The sequence below is a fragment of the Chionomys nivalis genome, chromosome 23 (genome assembly GCF_950005125.1).
Source record: "Chionomys nivalis chromosome 23, mChiNiv1.1, whole genome shotgun sequence".
Classification (NCBI taxonomy): domain Eukaryota; kingdom Metazoa; phylum Chordata; class Mammalia; order Rodentia; family Cricetidae; genus Chionomys; species Chionomys nivalis.
The window spans coordinates 3,152,511-3,174,023 of record NC_080108.1 but is presented as its reverse complement, the minus strand read 5'-3'; the positions used below and the strand labels follow the sequence as shown (position 1 = coordinate 3,174,023).

The 21,513-nt window shown below is 50.0% G+C and overlaps 1 protein-coding gene across 1 annotated transcript in view; it reads left to right on the top strand.

Annotated features, from left to right (window-relative positions):
* The window catches only part of Tenm4 (teneurin transmembrane protein 4), a 664,092-nt gene that overhangs the window by 533,237 nt on the left and 109,342 nt on the right, over nucleotides 1-21,513 (top strand). The window contains 3 exon segments of the mRNA XM_057756666.1: nucleotides 5,469-5,570; nucleotides 7,348-7,542; nucleotides 11,331-11,531. Of these exon segments, the coding sequence (XP_057612649.1) occupies nucleotides 5,469-5,570; nucleotides 7,348-7,542; nucleotides 11,331-11,531 (498 nt within the window).

Sequence of the window (21,513 nt, the reverse complement as noted above, 5' to 3'; positions counted from 1 at the left end):
AGACAGAAGACCTTTGGATTCCGTCATCTGCAAAGAAAGCCGGGATGTCTACAGGGACAGATACCTCGCTGGCCGCAGAACTGCTTTCTGGCACCTGGCGCCTGCCCAGCGCCAGTCTGGAAAACACAGGGGAAAAGTTCTCTTAGGTGTTGTCATAAGTGTGCCGGAGTCGGGCCTTGAGGGAGATAACAGGTTTAATCTGCTCTGACAGTGCTTTACCCAGAAGAAAATTCACCCCAACACCCCACCCCCCGCACGCTAGGAACATGGGACTCACACCAACACCCTGCCCCCGCACGCTAGGAACATGGGTTGTTTGCTTTCTCGTTTTTGCCAGAAGGAGTTTCTGCGTGTGTTTTGCATATGTGTGTGTTTACCCCCCAAATAACCCACTTCTCCTTATTTGGATTCATTAGACCCAGTGTTTTGAATTCACAAATGGAAGACATGTGTAGATCTTTCGTAAAACTGAAAGACCAACCCAGCTAGGTCCTGGGCCAGCCACTTTCCATGTCAAACATGACCCTGCTCATTCTCTATGATACTGTCATGTGACTAACCCCACAATGGAGGATGGAGAGATGTCACAAGAGACAGCCTGGCTCCAGAGCCCATGTTTTGGCCCGGGTTGTATAGCACTTCCCAGGCCGTGATTCACCTTCTGAGCTGTGTGCACTTGAACAAGTAACTACAGCTCTCAGTCTCCATTAAGACCATCAAATGATTGGACATGATACCTAATTTTTTTAATTATTGTGAGGACTGAGTTAGATTGTATGATTGTGTGTTTATAGGTTCATTTAACAGGGTGAAGAGACCCTCAGACTCTCCCCTTAACCTGGACTTAAGGTGGAATTAAATACTAAGATCTCCGCCTGGCCTGTCTTGCTTCTCTTTTTGGTTGCTCATCGTAAGCTGAGCTCGGTCGTCATCAGGAACAGAGAGGCCAGAACAGATGTAACATAAAGTGCATATGTCACAAGCTAAAGTCAAGGCCAGGTCGTGAGGTCCAAGTTCAGTCTTGTCTATAGCATTAGCTGTCATCGTCTGACATAGCAGCCAGAGGTAGGCATTAGAAGGTTGGACCTCTGCTCGGGTAATAGGCAGACCTTGGTCCCTCAGCCAGGTTCTCCATGGGTTTCCCATGCTTACCTTTAAAACTTAGGGAGAGACACGAAATAGGAAGAAAATAAAGGTAGTGACCACAGGCTCAGACACATCCCAGGGGAGCAGAGGGGCTGAGGGTGCTGAGAGGCCCTCCTTGTCTTCGGTGAAGGGTCCAATGCCATCTCCTAGGTCACAGAGGTTTCTCCTTAACATAGTCATGAAGGACTTTATTCCAATAAGACATCGTCAGTAAGCAGAAGGACCCTACAGTGGAATACCTACGTCCTCACAAATCCCTGCCTCCCAAGATCTCCTTGTGTGGGGGTGCAATGGGGGGCACCTTTGTCCTTTCTGCTCTCTGAAGATGCCCCTTTGTGTCTGCAGCAGTGCTGTGTTCAGTGTCCACAGGGCATTCTCACTCACAGCCCACGTCCGCAGAAAGAATAAAGAAACTTCTAAGATTCACATCCCAAGCTGGATGGAAGGGAAACAAATGCCTGCGAACCTCCCCTCAAGACCCACTGCTCTGAGAGAAAGAAAATGGTGAGGCGGAGAAGGCCTGCGTTTCCCAGCATGCCCTAGATACCCAGTTATGAAAACTGGTTACTCACAGGCAGCTGGATTCCGAATTCCAATTCAGGCCGATCGGAAGATACGTCTTCTGCTAGACAAAAGTACCGGAAGTGTGAGCATACGCTGAGCAGAAGGAACGCAGGGGCAGAGACTCACCACACACGGACTGGGAACGGACAACAGGTTTACGTAGTAAAGTGCATGCTTCTCACACGCCTGCGGCGGTCACTTCTACCCCAGCCGTGAGCACAGAGGTGGTCAGTGGAGATTCAGTATCCACAGGATCATTATCTATTTTCTGCATTTTTAAAAAATGCCTGTAAATGTTTTTGCCTGCGTGTATTCCCAGCAACCACATGGTGGCGCACAATCATCTGTAATGAGATCTAACGCCGTCTTGAGGAAGAGACTCGGTCGTCCTCATCAGCTTAGACCATGAAACCCAAAATGGACAAGTTCAACAGAACCGCCATACACGGGCTGCCCATGCATGCTTCAGCATTGCCAGGGCATAAAGTCCATGTATGGGCACCATATGATGCAGTGCCCACAGAAGCCAGCAGAGGGCATCTTGCAGATGGTTGTAAGCCACCATGTGGGGGCTGGGAACTGAACCCCGGTCCTCTGCAAGAGCGTCGTTTCACTGCGGAGCTATCTCTCCAGCCCCATACTCATGGGATCTGAAGTAGATCCCAGGCTGCTGAAATCCCTCTATGTGGAAGAATATCTATACATAGAAACATTTTATCCAAAGCAAATGTTCCCCCAATGGCTCCCTTTTCCTTTCATGGGGCCATCTTAAAACGATTCCCTGTCTCTTCAAACGTATGCCTTCCCCAACACTGACAGCCCAGGCCAAATTTTTAAGCATCTAGGCTTCTATTCTGTCAGATTTTAGAGCTGGTACTCTGCTGCATCCCAGAAAACTACGCTTTCCTCACTCAGCCTCCGCAGAGGGTTTCGGCAGGTGATAAGCAGGTTTCGTAAACTTGGGATCTAGAAGTGTACACTGGTCACCTGCAGGCATAACCTGCTGAAAAGCAGCTAGTGGTTAACGTGAGTTATCGAGAGGGACATCCCATGCCTTTGGCTCGGGAAGGACAGAACCATAGAATTTTTAGATCTGGGAGACCACCCAGAGAATTCTTTCAGCAAACACATCAGAAGTAGACTGATAGCCGTGTTGGGTTAGAGTCCAGGGTAACCACCCAGATGAATAAAGTCAGTTTCTAAACTCAATGGTTCATAACTAACAAAGTGAACCATTTGGCGTTTCTATAGTGATGAGAACTTGGCCTGCTTGAGCTGCCAGGAAGGCTCCTCGGAGGTCGTAGCCTTAGGAGTAGCTCTGGAAGAAGGAACAGAAGCCGGGAACCAGAACATAGGGAGAGAACCAGCACTGTGATGAGGGGGTCGGCAGGGGAAGACCCAAGGCCAGGGCCTCCCTGCGCTGGGCTCCTGCACCTGGGCTGGGGACATGTCCTTTCCATTGTAAGGTTAGCAGTAGTTTAAAGGGAAACTCACCCGGCCTTGAACTTTATGCGGTCTCTTTGGTTTTAAAACAACATTCAGAGTGATATTTTGTGCGTGGCTTTTACTTAGAAGGGTATTTAGGAGGCCAGTACTGATTTAAACACCTAGGAACATGAACTCTTTCAGGAAAAGCCTGCCGGGAAATATACTCAGGCCCATTTTCCCATGGTTTCGTCACCTAGACAGACCATTAGGCCTGAGGTAAGGCCACGTGTTGGAGTAGCGGCTCTTGCTTTCCAGTCTGTATTCTCAAGTTCTGAAGGTTCTAGAATGTTCTCCCCTCCCACTGGTTCCTTTGCTGCCTTCATTGGTGGCCTTGCTGCCCCAGAAACCTGCCTGGTTCACCCCCTGGCTTCTGTAGTAGGATGAGTTCCGGCAAGGCCTGCAGAACCAAGACCAGGGCTTCTGCAACAGCGCATGCGCTCTGGCACCGAGGGAACCCTATAGGTGCCTCCTGTTCCTTTTCGGCGTCACCAGGCTCTTATTCCAACCTTCTGCCCTAGCAGTTGGCATGGTACCCTTGAGCGTCTGCCGCGTTTGCGGTGTGATGCCTGTCCATCCGACTGATCTCTCCCTTCTTTATAATTCCTGCCGTTTTCAAACAGGAAACCGTCCCAGGGAGTCACCTGTACCATCACCTTCATTGTATAGACAGGAAAGTGAGGCTCAGAGAGGGGAAGACAGTTGCTTTTGGTCACACAGCATGGTACTGGAAGAATGGACCGGACACATTGTCCCCTTACCTCCAGGAAGAGGTTTTTCTCTTTGTCACACTGCAGACAAGGTGGCCGGTCACTTGTTACCTTGTTACTCAGATCAGCACGGGTCTAAAATGGTGATGCTTCTTTCATAGAGGTCTTGACTTTTTTAAAAAAACGTATTCATTTATAATATTTTATTTTTAATTATGTGTACAAGGGGGTATACACACATGAGTGCAATGCCTGCGGAGGACAGAAGAGGGCAGCAGATCCTCCGGGGCTGCAGTTAGAGGGAGTTGTGAGCTAGTGAATGTGGGAGCCAAGCACTGGTCCTCTGCTACATCAGTATGCACTCTTCACGGCTGAGCCATCCCTCCAGCCCCCAGTCTTGGATTCTTGACAGATCCTTGTGGGCTAAGACAAACAGAATCCTTACCGCTGCCTGCCCTTCCAACCCAGTCCTCCGCCTTCACTCCTAGTCCGCCGCCCAGTCTGTGAGTCAATGCCATGCTCTGAGCCTGTTTCCTTTTCTGTTAAGTGAGTACATTGGCCTTGATGGTCCCTGGGAACCTCTGAAAGTTCTAGAATTCCCCACCCTTCCCTGGTTCCTCTGCTCCTTGCGGCTTACTTCAGACCCCTGGCTTCTGCTGTGGAATGGGTTTCTGCAAGGCCCTGAGAGTGTGGCATCAGGGAAGGCGTGCGAGCTCGAAGTCCTAAGTCACGTGTTCAGATCCCGCCTCTCTGACTGCTATCCATGGTCTCAGGGAAGTCAGAGGAAGTGACAATCCACCCAAAAGTGGGCTGAGGGGCAGGGGGACAGAAAGGTCTACGGCTCTCAACAGAGCATTGGTTTCTCTTGCAGCCAGTAAGGACCAGCGTAGGGGTTTCAGTACCAGGATAGCAGCATCAAATTCATATCGCAGAGATTCCCCCAGGCTGTCATTGGAGAACAGACAGTGCTGAAAGGCTACCTGCAGGCTGCTGTAGCGGTCCCAGCTAGAGACAGGAGTGGGGAGTGGGAGGATAGATGGATATAGGGAAAGAAAAGACACGCTGGTGCATGTGTGGAACAGAACAGATCACCGCTGCTCACAAGTCGTTCTGTTTCCTCCCAACAATGTTTGGCTGAAGTGCTAACATACTTAAAAAGATACATAAAGTATTTATAAACCATGCACAGAGGCTGGGATGTGAGTCAGTGGGTAGAGTGGGGGGCACCCTACGCAGAGCCTTAGGTTCCACTGCATGGAACGGGGTATGGTTGTGCACACCCGTAATCCCAAGGCAGAGATGACAGGAGGATCCAAAGTTCAAGGTTATTCTTCACTGCAGAGCAAGTTCAAGGTCAACCTGGACTGCTTCAGTCCCTGTCTCAAAAAAATGTGTGTGTGTGTGTGTGTGCTCGCGCGTGGGGCGCATGTGTGCGTGCGTGCACACACACACTTGCATGCGTATGTGTGTGTTCGAGTGGGTCTGTATTCACAAGAGCCTGGACACTGGGCTCTGTAGCACGGAGCCAACCCCACTTTCAACTCTCCCTCTCTTCTCTTGTAGAATCAGTGGATAACTGCCCCAGCAACTGCTACGGTAATGGTGACTGTATCTCGGGGACCTGCCACTGCTTCCTGGGTTTTCTGGGCCCTGACTGCGGCCGAGGTGAGTGCTTAGATGGCCTAGTGGCAACTGCTTCCCACATCTTAGGGATCCCTGGGGTGTGCTCTACAGACTCCTGAGGTGCCCAGGAAGGACTGCCCAGAGCCACTCCTCAGTAGCCTGTGGAAGGGAGCTGGCAGGTAGAGCCACACCCTGTCAGCCGTTGGTGTCCAGCTATGGACAGCACAGGGGTCAGGCCAGGACTGGGAGCACTGAGTTAGTTCCTTGCTGATGCAATGAGAATGGCAGTGGACAGTGAAAGATTGATTCCTTCTTTAGAGGACCATCGGCCCTCGGCAAACACCTCTGATAGCCCTCCTCTCTGACCTGTGGGTGGGAAGCATGTGGAGACACTCCACTTTTGTACAACATAGGCAGACTTTCGGCTAAGGCACCAGCAGAGGGACCTGGACATCTGGCTTCTCCTCCCCTAATGCTCCCTTCAGCATCTACACTGCTATTGGCAACTTTTGAGGTAGTCTGAAGGCTACCTGGGACCCTGCTGGGTTCTTTTGGCCTTCATTTTTGTCACAGAAGCATGAAGAAGGAAAATTTCTAGAGACCTGTGGTCCTGAAAATTTGATGTCGCCTACAGAAAAACCAAAATGGCTTCTTGTCTCAGTTTCTCCGTCTCTTTACCCAGAAGCCGCCGGTTTCATGCACATTTGGGAGTCTGTGTTGTGCTGGAAGCTACACGTATCCCTCTGACCCCCTTGGAGCTCCCAGACTGTTCTGCAAGAGTAAACCTACTATTAAAAGCAGCATTGTGATACCTGAAACAGAGGCAGTAAGCTGAGTGTAGGTGTCTCAGCTAGGCAAGAGGAAGATCTGCTCAGAAAGGTGTAGAGAAAAGATGGGGTGAACCCGAGGCCAAGGCTTGTGGAACTCAAGAATGGAAAGCAGAGATGATTTCCCAGGCCAAGGGAATAGCAGCCTCCAAATCCTGCCCAGGGTGTATCTCCGGGGACCCTGCTCACTTCCGCTAATGCGAGATAGACTTGCATAGAGGCAGTCAAGCTGGCAGCCCTGGGAAGCAGGTTGATTGCCTGCTGGGTGCTCCAGAAGGGAAGGAAGCCAGGTAGGGCCCAGCGAAGCAGGTACAGAGAGAGCTGAGTCATTCCTCCTAAGGAGAATTGCTGTCTCTTCCCGTGTGCACTTCTAGTTAAGAGTTGCATAGAACACAGCCTGATTTTATCTCAGGCTGGGTGAGCACTTGCTCCACAATGCAGTATAATCTATCCTTGTTATAGTCTTTTCTAGAGATGATCACAAAGCCTTTATGCTAAGAAGCATTGTGGGAACACAATTTAAAGAGCTAAACTGGGCTCAGCTCTTCTCTGAGGGGCTGTGATATAAGGGGCTGGAGCGGGGGCCGAAAAAACAAGGGAAGCGGAGACTTGCCAGGGTTAAAGACCGCTTTTGGTCAGTGGCGTGGCGGTGGCAGGGCATCCAGGAGCCCCAGTCTTTTCTGGTGGTAATAAGGAACAGATGCCAGCCTCCAGCCTAAAGCTCCTGGCAGCCATGGTGCTCCAGCTGAATCTCAAGTGGCTGGAAAAACTGGTAACACCATTTACAGCAGCTGGCCTTGCCTCACACATCTTCGGTTCCAACTCCAGAAGTGTCCCAGCTGGAACAAAGTAACACAAGGAACATGGGGTGACGGGTACACACGGGTGTGCCCTACCGAGCCACGGAGGCCATCCACCAAGCTGAGAGAACATAGAGCAGCAGCAGGGCGCTGGGTCATGGTTCACCCCGGCTTCTGGTGATGTCTCCACAGCCTCCTGCCCCGTGCTGTGCAGCGGGAATGGCCAGTACATGAAGGGCAGGTGCCTGTGCCACAGCGGCTGGAAGGGCGCTGAGTGCGACGTGCCCACCAACCAATGCATCGACGTGGCCTGCAGCAGCCACGGCACCTGCATCATGGGCACCTGCATCTGCAACCCCGGCTACAAGGGAGAGAGCTGCGAGGAAGGTGAGCATCACATGGGGGCTGGCCGCTAAGGGAGAGGCCAGCATCCAATATGGGATAGTTTTCAAAAGTCCATGCTTTGAAATCCAATATACCTCTGAGTCCTGACTCAGTCTCTCCTTCCAATAAAGTGAGGCTCCCTTCCTCAGGAGGCCACCGCGAGGACTGAGTTAAGTAGCCCATATCCAGCACTTAGCCCAGTGGCCGACACCTACTAAAGGCTCCATAAATGAGGCTGTTATGTCCGTAGCATTATTCTGGGAATGACCACGTCTCACCTCTTCACTTCCTCTGGAGTCTGGAAATGGATGGACTTTGCCTTTTGCAGCTGATGGTCAATGCACACGCTTGCCACCGCCCCTAGCCCCCCAGCGCCCTGGCTCCTTCCCCAGTGGGAGGGAGAGGTTCCTAGGAAGGCTGGCCTTCTAAACCCATTTAGGATTTGATGGAGAGCCTTCGTTCACCACACCGTTCCCTCTTAAAGGAGAGAATGTTAACAGACCTAAAGGAGGAAGCCAGGCGGGATGGATGTCTGGAAGGCATTTCCTGTCTCAGTTACACATAGCCCTCCAGGGAGTAGTGAGGCCCCATGCAGACCCCCTTAGCTTTGGGGACAGCGGTGGCTGTTGAGAGAGGAGAGCAGCCGGGAACACAGGAGTCTGGTTTTCCTTACCCAGAGTGTGAGCATCTCCCCCTGCTGTCCTGTTCTCTGGATCACCTGAGGTGAAGACCCTGCACAGGAGAGGGAAGTGAGGATCCCTATTAGAACAGTCCGCCCACCTTCATCCTACCTGAACCCTGCCTATGGTGCGTTCCCCCAGACAGAAGGACGCTAAGCAGCGCCCCCCTCCCTCCCCAGAGCTGTGGGATATTTTTCAAGAGTAAAAAAAAAAAAAAAAATGTATAGAGCTTTGATTTACGTTATCTGTTTGAAACGAAGTGTTTTTCCTCCCGGTCTCCTTTCTGAAGAGGGCCATCTGGGACTGGTTCCTTTTTATTATTATTATTTTTTCTCTGCTAAAACATGCTTGCGCAGCCTCGTGTTTATAATAATGTTTTCGGAGGGTCTACCTCCCTCTCCCTCCTCCTCGCCCTCCTCCCTGGGCTCTTGCTAACAGGTTCCCCCTGTTTATAAAACATCAGCTAACAAGCTTACTCTTTTGCCCCCCTCTTCCTTCTTCTGAAGTTTATAGCCCCCGTATTTTTTAAAGCTTGGAAGGAGCCAGGGGTGGGATGCTTGAAGCAGGGACTAGGGGAGGGGCAGGAGAGTGCAGACGTAGATCTTCTGCAGTGAAAAGTGAGATGCCGCACACTCGGTCCTGAAGGGCATCTAATGGCTCATGTGGTCACTGAAGCATGGAACATTGGTGTGGCGAGGGAGGGGGAGGGGGGCTGCGCTTGCAGCCTGGCCATGTGGGCATCATCATTCATTAAGGGGCCAAGCTCCTGCCAAGAATCCTGGTGCTGTGAAGGGGGGAAAGGGACGAGCTGCATGCCTTCTAGTTAGCCCACCTGGCAGATGCCTGCTCCTCCCAGGCCTGCTGGTCCTTCCTGCATTACACACAGCTCCCTCCCGGGAGATAACCCATGGTCAGGAGGCTGTCCCAGAGTGAGGGGAGAAGACGGCTTTATCTTTTCTTGGAACTGCTGTTGCCCAGAGGCCCCGGGAGGGGCAGATCCAGGCCACTCCAAGCCTCTTGGCGGAGAATCACTGTGGCAGAGAGAACAGACCTAGGCTGAGAGTCAGGGCTCAAGTCCAAGACATTCAGTGAGTTCATCAAGTCTAATGGGGGTGCCAAGAGCTACCTTTCCCCTGCCATGTGGACCTCTGTGAGCCCCCCCACTTCAGGGTCACCTGGAGGCATGAAGACCAACTGTCTGGACAGGAGGTGACGCCTCACCAGCTCCTCCTGGTCTTTATTCTGCTGAGATGTGGGATTCCCTTTCCTGGCTCCCCGCTCCCTCTGTTTGTGGAAGGACAGATCCGTGACACTAAAACAGTCCCAGCCTGCAGGCTAACATTGAATATTCACAGGATCCACACTGAGGACACCCTGGGGGCCCAGAGGCAGGGTCAACCCAAAGCAGGGCCAGGTACTCACAAGACAGGAAAATACCTTCATAGATCTCTGGGTAGGAACCATGGAGTTGTTTCCCGTCGAGTTGGAAAGCTCTCTGGACCGAGGGAATTGCCATAGTAGCCTAATAGGCTGGAATAATCCTTCTGAGGTTCTGGGATCTGAGGCCCGTCATGAGAATTTATCACTGTTGTTGTCTTTGTTATTTTTAATTACCCCAACTTGAGCAGGTCACGCTTTAGCCGTTACTAAATGGCGTCTGGAGACAGCGAGAGAAGAGTCATTTGCCTGCATTGGACTTTATTAATTCCCCACATAGTCCTGTTTCTTTCCGTGTTTTGATTTGGTTTCTATTTTTAAAGCACTTCATGTGTTTATGTGGGCATATATGCACAAATGTATTTTTAAACCAGTCTGATTATAAGAGAAAATAGCAAGCGATGTAGACAGGGGAGAGAGAGGCTGAAATGTAAATTCCTTCTGTGCTGCCTTGGAAAAATTAGTTAACAGAAATAACAGATTAAGTAGAGCTACATAAAATGCTTAATATCAAAACGTAGCACAGACGAGCATCTAAACGAATGACAGTTTTCACCACGGTCACTACACTGCTTTGAACGGCCCCTGGCCTTCTCATTTGCCTACCATTGCGATTGCCCAGTAAAACTCCTTTTAAATCTGAGATGGCTGAAGAACCTCCTCCAGAAGACTAGGTCCTCAAAACAGATGTCCCAGCATGCCCTCTGTCATAAAGTCTCGGCCTCTTTGCGCCTGCAGCTCTTTTATACCCAGACCATGTTACCCAGGCATTGGCATGAAAGCCTAACACTTTGGATTATAAATGAAATTAGTACGTTTAAATGTCTGGATTATAGATGAGCCCATAGTTTGCTCAAGCCTCACTACTCAAACTCCTGAGGGGATGGAAAAAAGTAACCTCTGTGACATCACAGTTCATCTAGTCTCTCTGATCCTCCTCATAACTTGTTCCTTAGAGCAACTTGATAGATCCGGATGTTGGCCCTGTCTGTTTTATAGTTAGAAGTCTCAGAGCTGCTGGGCGGTGGTGGCGCACGCCTTTAATCCCAGCACTTGGGAGGCAGAGGCAGGCGGATCTCTGTGAGTTCGAGACCAGCCTGGTCTACAGAGCTAGTTCCAGGACAGGCTCCAAAACCACAGAGAAACCCTGTCTCGAAAAACCAAAAAAAAAAAAAAAAAAAAAAGTCTTCTCAATGAGGGATCTTATCCTAGTTAAATAAAGACAGAAAACAGTATATGAAGACATCCAGCATCTTCCCCCACATGCACAGTCATGGACACATATACCCACACACTCGTGTGCACGTACCATATACATGCACACACACACAAACACGAGGAAAATCCTTTTTGGTAGAATTTATGTGTGTTACCTGGCACAAATTATTTATCCCTCTGAGCCTCAGTTTCCCCATTGGGGCCTCCTTGTCTTACTGCAAACATGGTGGGCTCTGGATGCCGTGCTGATGTCTATACTCGGCTCACCTCACAAGCCAGAGAACAGAGACTTGTAGCCACATGTCACAGGTGAGGTCCGCCACTCACGGGAGGCCTGGCTCCGTACTATACCTGTAATCTCCCCCAGTGGACAGATGCCTTTAGCAGCATGCCCCTTCCAGGATCCTCACCCTGCAGTGTCCGTGTTCACTGTGCCGTCTTCCTTCCATGTCACAGTGGACTGCATGGACCCCACATGTTCCAGCCGGGGTGTCTGCGTGAGAGGCGAATGCCACTGCTCTGTGGGATGGGGAGGCACCAACTGCGAGACACCCAGGGCCACATGCTTGGACCAGTGCTCAGGCCACGGAACCTTCCTCCCAGACACCGGGCTTTGCAACTGCGACCCAAGCTGGACTGGACACGACTGCTCCATTGGTGAATATTGGGGAAAGGGATTGGCGTGGGGGAGGGAGGGTTCAGCTGTTACATGGGACCTCTCAGCCCCAGTCCGTGCTGTAGCCCTGCTCTCAGGCACCTGAATCTGAACTCCTCGGGTTGTGGGGTTTTTTTCTTCTTCCCTGCCCTCTAGTCTTTGAAGCCTCTCCTTTCAGTGAACAAAGAATTCAAAGAGCACATCCTCATGTTGTTAGGCCCTGGGATGCTGAACAGTGCTGTGCTGGGTGGTTTTGTTTAGCTCGGAACAGAATCACAAGAGTATGACTTACTTAGAGGAGGGTAGAGCTATCTCACATCACAATTTCAGAAGGTTAGGTCCAGGATTGCTGGGGGCACGCCATCTTTATGGTAAGAGTATGTGATGGAAGAGGTTCTTTACTGCATGATGGCTGAGAAACAGAGCAAGAGACAGGAGGGAGACAGGGACATGAGACCCGCAGGGCATGCCCACAGCGACAGCATTGGCTGCTTGTCTGGCTGCTGTGCTTAAGTACCTGGCAAGGTATTTAATGGAGGAGGGGTTTATTCTGGACGATAATCCCAGAGGAGCCATTCCATTCTGGTGTGGAAGGCAGACGTGGCAGCAGGCGCTCGGCTGGAGGGTCACAGTCTTACCATGGTCAGGAAGCCCGAGCAGGAAGTGGGGGTGGGCCGCATTTCTTCCACCAGAGCCTATGCCTCTTAGAGGCCCCAAATGTCCCAAGTAGCACCACCAGCTAGGGACCTAGAATGCAAACGTCTGTGCCGATGGCAGACACCTCCCATCAGCACCTGCCACTTCCAGCCACATTCCGCCTCACCAAGTTTCTAGAGCTTCCCCAAGTAGCACCATCCGCTGAGGACAAAGTGTTCAGCAGACGAGCCCGTGAGAAACGTTTCCATCTCAAACCACGGCAAGTGCCATTTGCCAATGCCGATGGTGGCTCCTGTGGTTCGAGATGCATTTTACTGAGACTTGTCTAGGGCCAAGGCAACAAGGGATTCTAAGAGAGCTCAGGAAATAGGGCTCAGGGGGAGAGCACCTGCCCCACATACCTGCCCCCTTTTGTTTCATCCTTTCCTTCAAATGAAAGATTAACTCGGTGTGGGTTTTAGGGTCCTCTGAAATACACCTGCAATTCCTTTCTGGCTTAGAGCGACACTGGATAGTAATCACCATGGATGAACGGTAGCCAAATGTGTCCACTAGGGGCTACAGCCCCAGGACTCAATGTAGGTCTGACCTACTTGCTACACCTGCTGAGTAAAGATGCATGGGTGGATGGATGCGCAGATGGATGCATGGGTGGATGGATGCATGAGTGGATGGATGCATGAGTGGATGGATCCGTGGATGGATGCATGGGTGAATGGATGCGCGGATGGATGCATGGGTGGATAAATGCATGAATGGATGGATGTGCGGGTAGATGCATGGGTGGGTTGACAAGCACATGGCTGGGGCATCTGGTCATACAAAGGGTAATTCTGTTGGCAAGCTTTTTGATTAGACCCTCCCGGTATGAGGACCAAATGAGAACATGTGTGAACAGCCTCATACAGCACTGACATCAGTCAGTTGTCTACACCTTACAGCTCATTCCATCCATACCAAGCCTCCCCTTTCCAATCTATGCCACATTTTAACACACCTACTGTATGATAGGTACTTTTTTTTTTAATCAGACAGGATGGAGAGATAAGAAAGATAAGTGTGTGCATTCTGGGGAGCAGGGAAGGGAGCACACACACACACATGCACACATATACACACACACACCTCGAGTCACTGCCCCACCACTCCACACTGTTAAAGTGAAACTCCAGTCAGCTCATTATGGTTTGGATTAACAGCTCAGATCGTGACCAAGAGAGACGGCTATGATCTTTGGCAAAAACAAGACCCACACAGCATCTAAGCCTTTCAAATAGCTAGAATTACCTTTCCTGCTGAATGGAGAACTGCTGTTCAATGCACAGTCTAAATTGGACTTTCATTCCTGTTTGCAAAGCTCACGTAAAGACATGATTGTGCGCACAGATGTGCCGTCTCAGGAAGAATTCTCTTTATATAGCTCTGTTTATTGCAATATAATAAATGGTCCTCTTAAAGCCACACCACCTCGTACTGTTCATTACGTGGCCAAAAAGCTAATTTACGATGGGTCTATAACCCGTGCCTTGCACTGTTTTAATCCCCAGTGAACTTCCACAGCCTGGGAGGAGTGGGGATGGCTTTGGCTGAGCTTTCTGAGTATACTTCAGTCGGGTCTGAAAACAACGAAGACAAAACCACTAGGAAGGGGGTTAGAGCGATGGCTCAGTGAGCAAACGCTGTGCAAGCATGAAAGCCAATCCCCAGCTCCCCTGTAAAGGCCAGGTGCTGCATTATGTATCTAAAGCCCCGGCAATGGGTAGAGGCGTGAAGACAGGTGGACCCCAGGGGCTCTCTAGACAACCAACACAGCTCCGGGTTCAGTGAGAAATCTTATCTCAAAAAATAAAGTTTAAAAGTGATCAAGGGACAAAGCCAATATTGATCTCTGGCTTCTACATGCACTCACACACTTGTGTGTAACTAACACTTACATGTGATCACCTACACACACACACACACACACCATTAAAAAGGACTTTGAATAGATTCATTGATCTCATCCTCCTTAGTCATAGGCCTAATGGTCATAGCTGATACCAGGCATGTATGTGGACTCATGTAGAAAGACAGAGGAGAGTCCCATGCTGGGAGGAGTCCCTGACACAGACAGACCTGGATTCCAACCCTGGCTACTTACTAAATATAACTCTAGAGAAGTTACATCACCCTTCAAGCCAAAATAAATGGAGATCATGGTAAAACCTACCTACTTCTTTGTGGGTATTGTTTAAGATAATGTTAAAAGGAGCTTAGCGTACAACTTGGCCAATGATATGTGCTCGGTGCATGTTATTGCTAATTATGATTTGGTTAAAATGCCCATCAGAGAAAGTTCCAAATATTCAGAAAGACATGAGAGCCCTGTAAAGGCAGATGTTTGTGTCTGTGATAAAATGCCTGGGAGGTAATCAAGAAGGAGTCGAGCTTAAGTTTGGCTCACAGTTTAGGAAGCTCATTCCGGGGCCATTTGGCCTCACTGCATTTGGATCTGTTCCAAGGCAGCACACTGTGGTTGGAGCAGGATCGGCTGTGCCGTGGCTGCCAGGAAGTGAAAGAGAGAGACAAAAAGAGCCAGTATCCCATTACTCCTGTCTAAGAAATGCCCTGAGTAAAACTAACTTATTCGTACTTGGTCTCATCTAGTAAAAGGTCAACCACTTACTGATAGTGCCACAGAATGGGGACTAATCCTTAAACGTACAGCCACTGGGAACATCGGGATCCAAAGCATGGTGGTGATTTGAACGCTGTTTTGCAGTCACGTCTCTAAAGACAAACCAACATAGGGTCAGGGTCTATGTGTTATTGTCCCAGCTCAGGACTGGACATTTGTTAGGTTCTCGTGATGATTGCATTGAGTGACTGACCAGGAAATGGTCAAAGTGAGGATGGCAGAGCCCCGAGGAACACACACATACACACACATGCGCGCGGGGGGGGGGGGGGGATGGGGGTGGGGGGGGATGGGGGTGGTGGTGGGGGGGGCGCTATAGCTGACGCTCTCCGGGAAAATCCCAGCATCACAAGATGGACATTTGCACTGTCTTATCCCTTGCCTCCTAGTCACCTCTCCCTTCCCTTCCACCTCCACTCACTCCTAGAATCCATTTCTGTCACAGTCCAGACCTCATTCCTCTTGGTTCGGTGCCCTTCCCGGACAAGGTCCAGCACTGTCTCGCCTCTTCCAGAGCATCTCCCAGAGAGCAGCTTTCCCATCAAGCGGGTACACTCCTTGTCTGCACCTAGCCTGCACCCAAGTGCTTTAGCTGGTTTTTCTTTTGCTCGAGGTGGGCAGGGGGAATTTTACCTCTTTGACATGATCCTTAAACTCAGCAAAGCCTGCTTTGCTTCCAGAGTCTACTGGCTTCTAAATTAGTTCAGGCTCTCTGACACTTTCTAGGCACCGACTGCCCCAGGGCCAGGTTCTTCTTGGGTCTTCGTTCCCACTCTCTCCCCAGAGCCTCTCTTCTCCGCCTCATGAATTGGGTCTTCATTCCCGCTACTCAGCAAGCGCTCTCCCATCTTATCTTCTAGAAATGGCTTTTATTTGAGTAGAGCCTGCCACTGCCTTTTATTCCTCTGGGTTGCTGGCTCACAGAAGCAGTACATGGCAGACTCGCGCCTGGAAAATGCTCGCGCTGGTACTTTATGATTCTTGTAATTTCATTGCACTTGAGTTTTGTTGAATAAAAAGTGGAGATGCATTGGAGATCGAGTGGCTTGGGTCTGAAGGCAGCATGTGCCATCTGTAAAATCGTGTGGGATTTGGAGCAGGACCAGGCTATATGGTCAAGCCTTAACTTACCCACTGATACTAATACTAATACTAATACTAATACTAATACTAATACTCATTCCCCTTGCAGGACTGTTTTCCAAATTAGCTTTGGTAAATGTGCATAAGCTATCTACTATGGTGCCTGGCATTCAGTAAGCGCTTAATAAAGGAAGCATGAGTACATTTTTTATTATGCATGATTAAAGATAAATCAGCCCAGCAGTTCTTAACCTCAAACAAATTCAGGGTTGGAGGGGAGTTTATATGGTCCCCACGTTAGCATCAGCCTCCGCTCCACCAGGTAGCTCAGTCTCCACAGACAGCATCCGAAAACAGCTTCAGGCCTGTACTCAGTCCACAGCTACACACATTCCTGTCTCCCTTTCCCATGTCTCTCGTGTGCCAGAAGCCCTGCAATCCACCCACGCATGACGACCGCTAAGAGCTCTAGGTGGCGTGCGCACCATAGGTTCGGGAGCATGGAGGTTAGAAAGTGATGAACTTGACTCGGAGATGACCCAGGAAGGTCCTCGCCGAGGAGTAGTGAGAACCATTAGGAGGAAGGGAATGGAAAGGAGGCTACCAGGTACCCCAGAGAGTAACCACATGTGATCTAGCAGAGAGCTGCCTGAGAGTCTGGTAAATTTGTTTCTCGGTCTCACTAGCGAGGAGCCCCTGGGAGGAGAGGGTAGGCAGCGAAGCTAGGACTCGGGTAGGTGCAACTCTAGGAGCTTATCAAATAAATACCTCACCACCATTTTTGATTAGAGGCCAGGGAAACAGGGCAGTCAGGAAGGTACTTGAACTTAAGCGTGAAGACTCAGTTGTGTTAAGTCACCAGGACACAAAAGGGTGAGTCCGGCAGCCTGCACACGCCAGCTTAGCAACGGAGAGGTAGAGGCGATCAGATCTCTGAGAGTTCAAAGCCAGCCTGGTCTGCAAAGAGAGTCCAGGACAATCAGGGCTGTCTTGGGGTAGGGGGGGATTTCTTTCAATGAGCCTGGACTATTTCCCTTTTAGACTCCACTTCTCCCTTTGTTCTCAGATCTACCTGGTCCAGATTCTTCCTAAATCTGGATGGAAACCTTTCAGATTCAGATTTAGGTTCTCTGGGCTTCCCTTCTCTATCTCTCTTCTTCCTTATAAAAGAAAGAAAAGAAAGAGAGAAAGAGAGAGAGAGAGAGAGAGAGAGAGAGAGAGAGAAAGAAAATCACAAAGCATATAAAAGAACAAAAATAATTGGATGGGTTAGATGGATAAGAAGCTGAAACGCTCTGTATTGAATTAAGTCACAATTGACAACACAATGAAATAAATGCTTTTTTAAAAAATAAGCTGAAAGTAGCATCAGTATTAAGAAAAATTAAAGCTCTGAACATAGCCACTGCATTAGCGCTAAATTTTGAAAATGGTAATTCAATTTTATTTACGAGGCAAAATATAATTACATTTAAATTTGAGGGAAGAGAATTTAATTCTTATTAATGACAGAAAGACGGAGCGAGATGCTTTAATGCCAGAAAAATTGTCTGATGTTCATGGATGGGAGAGAAAATTAGATTGGGTGTTGAGCACTCTCCCCTGTTACAAGTCTCATTTGTGTAGCCAGAATTGTTCTCTCTCTGAGAAACATTACCTTCTCAGCTCAGAAAGCGCAGTGCCGACAGCCAATTAAACATCAAAAGGAAATGATCGGGCTAGGCTATTTCTGTATAGTTATGTTACAAGACGGGAAACTCAAGGTTAGAATTTCACCAGAGGAATAATATCCATTGAGACCTGACATTTCCCATACCCCCTCCCAAAGCCAGTCACAGCCTAAGTATCAAAGTTCAGAATAATAAATATCTAAGAGATTGACGCCAGTGCAGAGGAGGGGCGTGGGGGGAGGCGGGAAGAGCCCACCAGTTGGCTGGGAAGGAACCGAGTTTAGGCAGAGCAGCGAGATGGTCAGTTAATCAAAGACTGGAAAATTGAGCCCAGACAGGCACACTGCTAAATACTGCCAGAGTTAAAGGTTGATAAAGCAAAAGCTGGCAGCTTTGTAATTTAGCAGAATTTCCCTCGACAGCCCTGGAACATTTCCTATCAGAACTGGAGCCTTTCAGTATGCAAATCGAAGCCCTCCTGCAATTGGACTTCAGAGTCAGGCTTCTGTTTGGATGCTCAGGCTGACACTTCTTAGCAAATCTCCAGTCATCATCCTGAATCAAACTGCTAGGACGATAGCTTGTGATTTAAAAGAAGGAAAAAAAAACCCTGCTCTTTGAATGGAAATGTTACATTTTACAGAGCCCCTTCCCATATGGGCTTCTTGGTTTATTCAAACAACGACTACATAAGCCTCTGACATGGCAGATGGGGTGGTTCCCAGGAAACCAGGGTTCAGGAACTTGGGTGACGTACCCAAAAATACTTTGTGGAAACTAAGATTGAAAACCAGGAGCTTCTCAGGTCAGGGTTCATGTGCAGCCAAGGTTTGTGCTAAGCTGGCTAGGCATCAGGATCATGTCAATCAACTCACGTCACGCCACTGCCAGGGACCGTGTGTCTTAGTTTTGCTTCCTGTCGCCTGGATAAAATACCCTGACAAAAGAAACTGGCGGGGGAATGGGTTTGTTTAAGCTCACCATCCCGGGTCAGAGTCCATCAGAGCAGGGAAGTCAGGAATTCAAAGCGGCTAATCACTTCACACCTGCAGACAACAGCCAGAAGGGAACACGTGCACGCCCTTGCTCAGCTCACTTTCTGCGGTTTTTATACAGCCTAGAACACAAGCCCAGGGAATGGTGCCACCTACATTCAGGCTAGGACTTCTCATGCCGTCATCCAGACATGTCATCCAGACATGCCCTCAGGCCTGCCTGATCCCGACAACCCCTCATTGCAACCCTCTTTCCAGGCGACTCTCAGCTTTGTTAGGTTGGTCACTCAAACTCACCCTTGTGCCCTGGAAACTGAGTCCAAGAAACAGGAAGGTTGTGTGCGATTCTTTCGTCTGGCTCGTACGGATGGCCTCATGAGAGGGTCAGAGTTACTATGGGGGATGGAGGTCCGTCTACACAGACAAAAGTGATAGCTTCTCGCGGCAGCCCACTGTCCACACCAAGTGTTTGTAGCATGTGCAGAGACAGACTAGACCAGGCTGTTTCCTAGCTTTCTAGTGATGTGGCAGGACTCACCTTGGGAATCTGTGGCAACAGGAGAAGGAAGGCGTGATGGAGACCGTAAGCAACAGAAGGTGAATGGCCCTGCCACTGGGAATCATGAAGGAATTCTAAGCAGAAGTTTGGTGTAGGCGTATACTCGCTCTAGGTATTGGGGGGGGGGGGGGAGGGGATGTTCCGTGATTAAGAGAACTTGCTATGCATGAGGACCCAAGTTGGAATCCCCAGCACCTACAAGGCCAGCTCAAGGTTCACCGAGAGACCCCGTTTAAAGGAAATAAAGGGGCATAGGGACACTTAATGACCTTTTCTGAGTTCCTCAGGCTCACGCACAGGCACACACTCACATAATGCACATCACACACACATGTGCACACACACACACGTGGCAGTAATAATAGTAAATAAATCAGTGGGAAGATTGTGTAGTACCAGTCTACTGTCTGAAGTACTCAGGGGACATCCAGGTGGCAGTGTCCGGTAAAACCAGATCAATAGGCTCATGCCTAGCAGGACACCACGGTTAGACATCTTTGGGAAGGTTTAACATCATCTTTCTCCTCAGTTTACCCTCTTTGGATCTCTTGGAGGACTTTGGGTGAGGGATTTTCCAGCTCTGGCCAAAATAAGTATTCCAGTCAGGTCTTTGGCTTCCCTGTTCCCTGGCCCTTTCCTGCTCTATCATCCTGCCAATTCAGGCACCATGCAGAATCCTCTTCTAGTGGGTTTGAAGCCCTCTAACCAGGAAGCCAGATCGCCTCCAATTCAGATGAACAGCAATGGCTTGCTGCTTCTCGCCAAGGTACTTTGTCAGGACCCGAAATCTGAGTTCTGGGGGAGATAGGTGTGAAACCCTGCTCTGTGCATCCATCCCGGGCTTCTCGTCTCCGCCTTGTCTGAGAGCTCTCCAGGCTCCTCGACTGAGGTGAAGGGCCGTGTGCTTCCCAAGGCTCTTAAGCTCGCTGCCGGCTCGATGTGTGGAGCAGAGCCACGACTGGAGCGGTTCTGGCTGGAGGGCTATAGGGAGGGAGGTTGAAAAGCAGGAGAGAGGCTCGAGTTTGGCCTCAGTGTCTAGAAGAGACTAATTACTGAAGGGACGGATGTATGTCAGAGGCTCTGTCTGTACCTTCGTCCTCTCCTCTCCTGGTTTCTTCCAGAAACCTGTGTGGAGACAAAACAACCATCTGCTCAGCCTGCGAGGGAAGGAAGGAGGGGCCACCATACTTGAGTAAGGATACAAGGAGTTTCTCACCTACCATGTGCTGGGCAAGTGGCTGACTTTGTGCTAGGGTATGCATGCGGGTTCCTTAGAGATAGGTCTAATTTTACATTATCTCCACATCCCGAGCTTCTCGGGAGATCGTGCACAGAGCAGATGCCCAGCGTATTTTTGAGTCACTTTTGAACTTCTGGTAGACAGCTGTCATCATCGCCCACCTTATGGATGGTATAGATAAGGCCAGAGGTGGGTAGCGTTTGTTCTCCACAGGTAGGAGACAGCAGAACACACAGCCTCTTACCCGACTCCAGCCCTTGGCTCTCTGCAAAGTCATAGAACTTGGTATAATTACATGGTGCGCTCCGGCCCATGCGGCAACGCAGAGGCGTGGTGGAAGACACGTTTGCTGTGTGGCCCTCCCCAGGAAGCACAGACATTAATCTGTGGTGGCAGGGTTCTCCAGGCAATGCTGGTGGGCTAGTGACCCTGAGAAAATACTGCACACAGGGGTGCACTGGGGTGCTGGGAATAGAGAAGACAGGACTGTCTCCAGCCGGGATTAGAGGAGCACCCGAGGGGCAACTGGTGTTGGAGCTGGAACTGAAAGTGGGTTTAGACTTGAGCCTGTGTAGATGGACCCAAGGAGGGCTGCATGGGAAGAAGCCAGGCAGAATCTCAGAGGAGGGGTTCAGTACAACGACCGCTCTCTGGTAGCCGTTTGCAAAGGGGACTCTACAGGGCTGCTTGTCTGAGGTAGCTAACAAGGTCTTTCTCAAGGGCGGGCACATATGTCACCGTGTGTACAAGGCAAGGCACCCTCTTCCCCTTGCCTAGCTTCCTGCCCATAGCGTGATTAGGTTTCTGCGATGCCCTCCCAGGTTCTGACCACAAAAGCTGCTCCTCTGAATCCTCAGCTCCTTCTCCCTTGACATCCACTTTAAGGGGATCTCCTGGTGACAGCCCGCCACCTACAAGCTGCCTTCCATCTCTCCTTGCTCTCCCTCCCTTTTCAGTTTCTACCCCACCCCAGCGTCCTAGGCCTCAGGCTGCCTTTATTCAACCACTTCTCTTGTTCCCGTACCTCTCTCTCACACCCGCCTTGCCGTCCCCAAGCTCGCTCGTCCACTCTCTGTCTCTGGACACGCAGCTGCAGCTGTGGA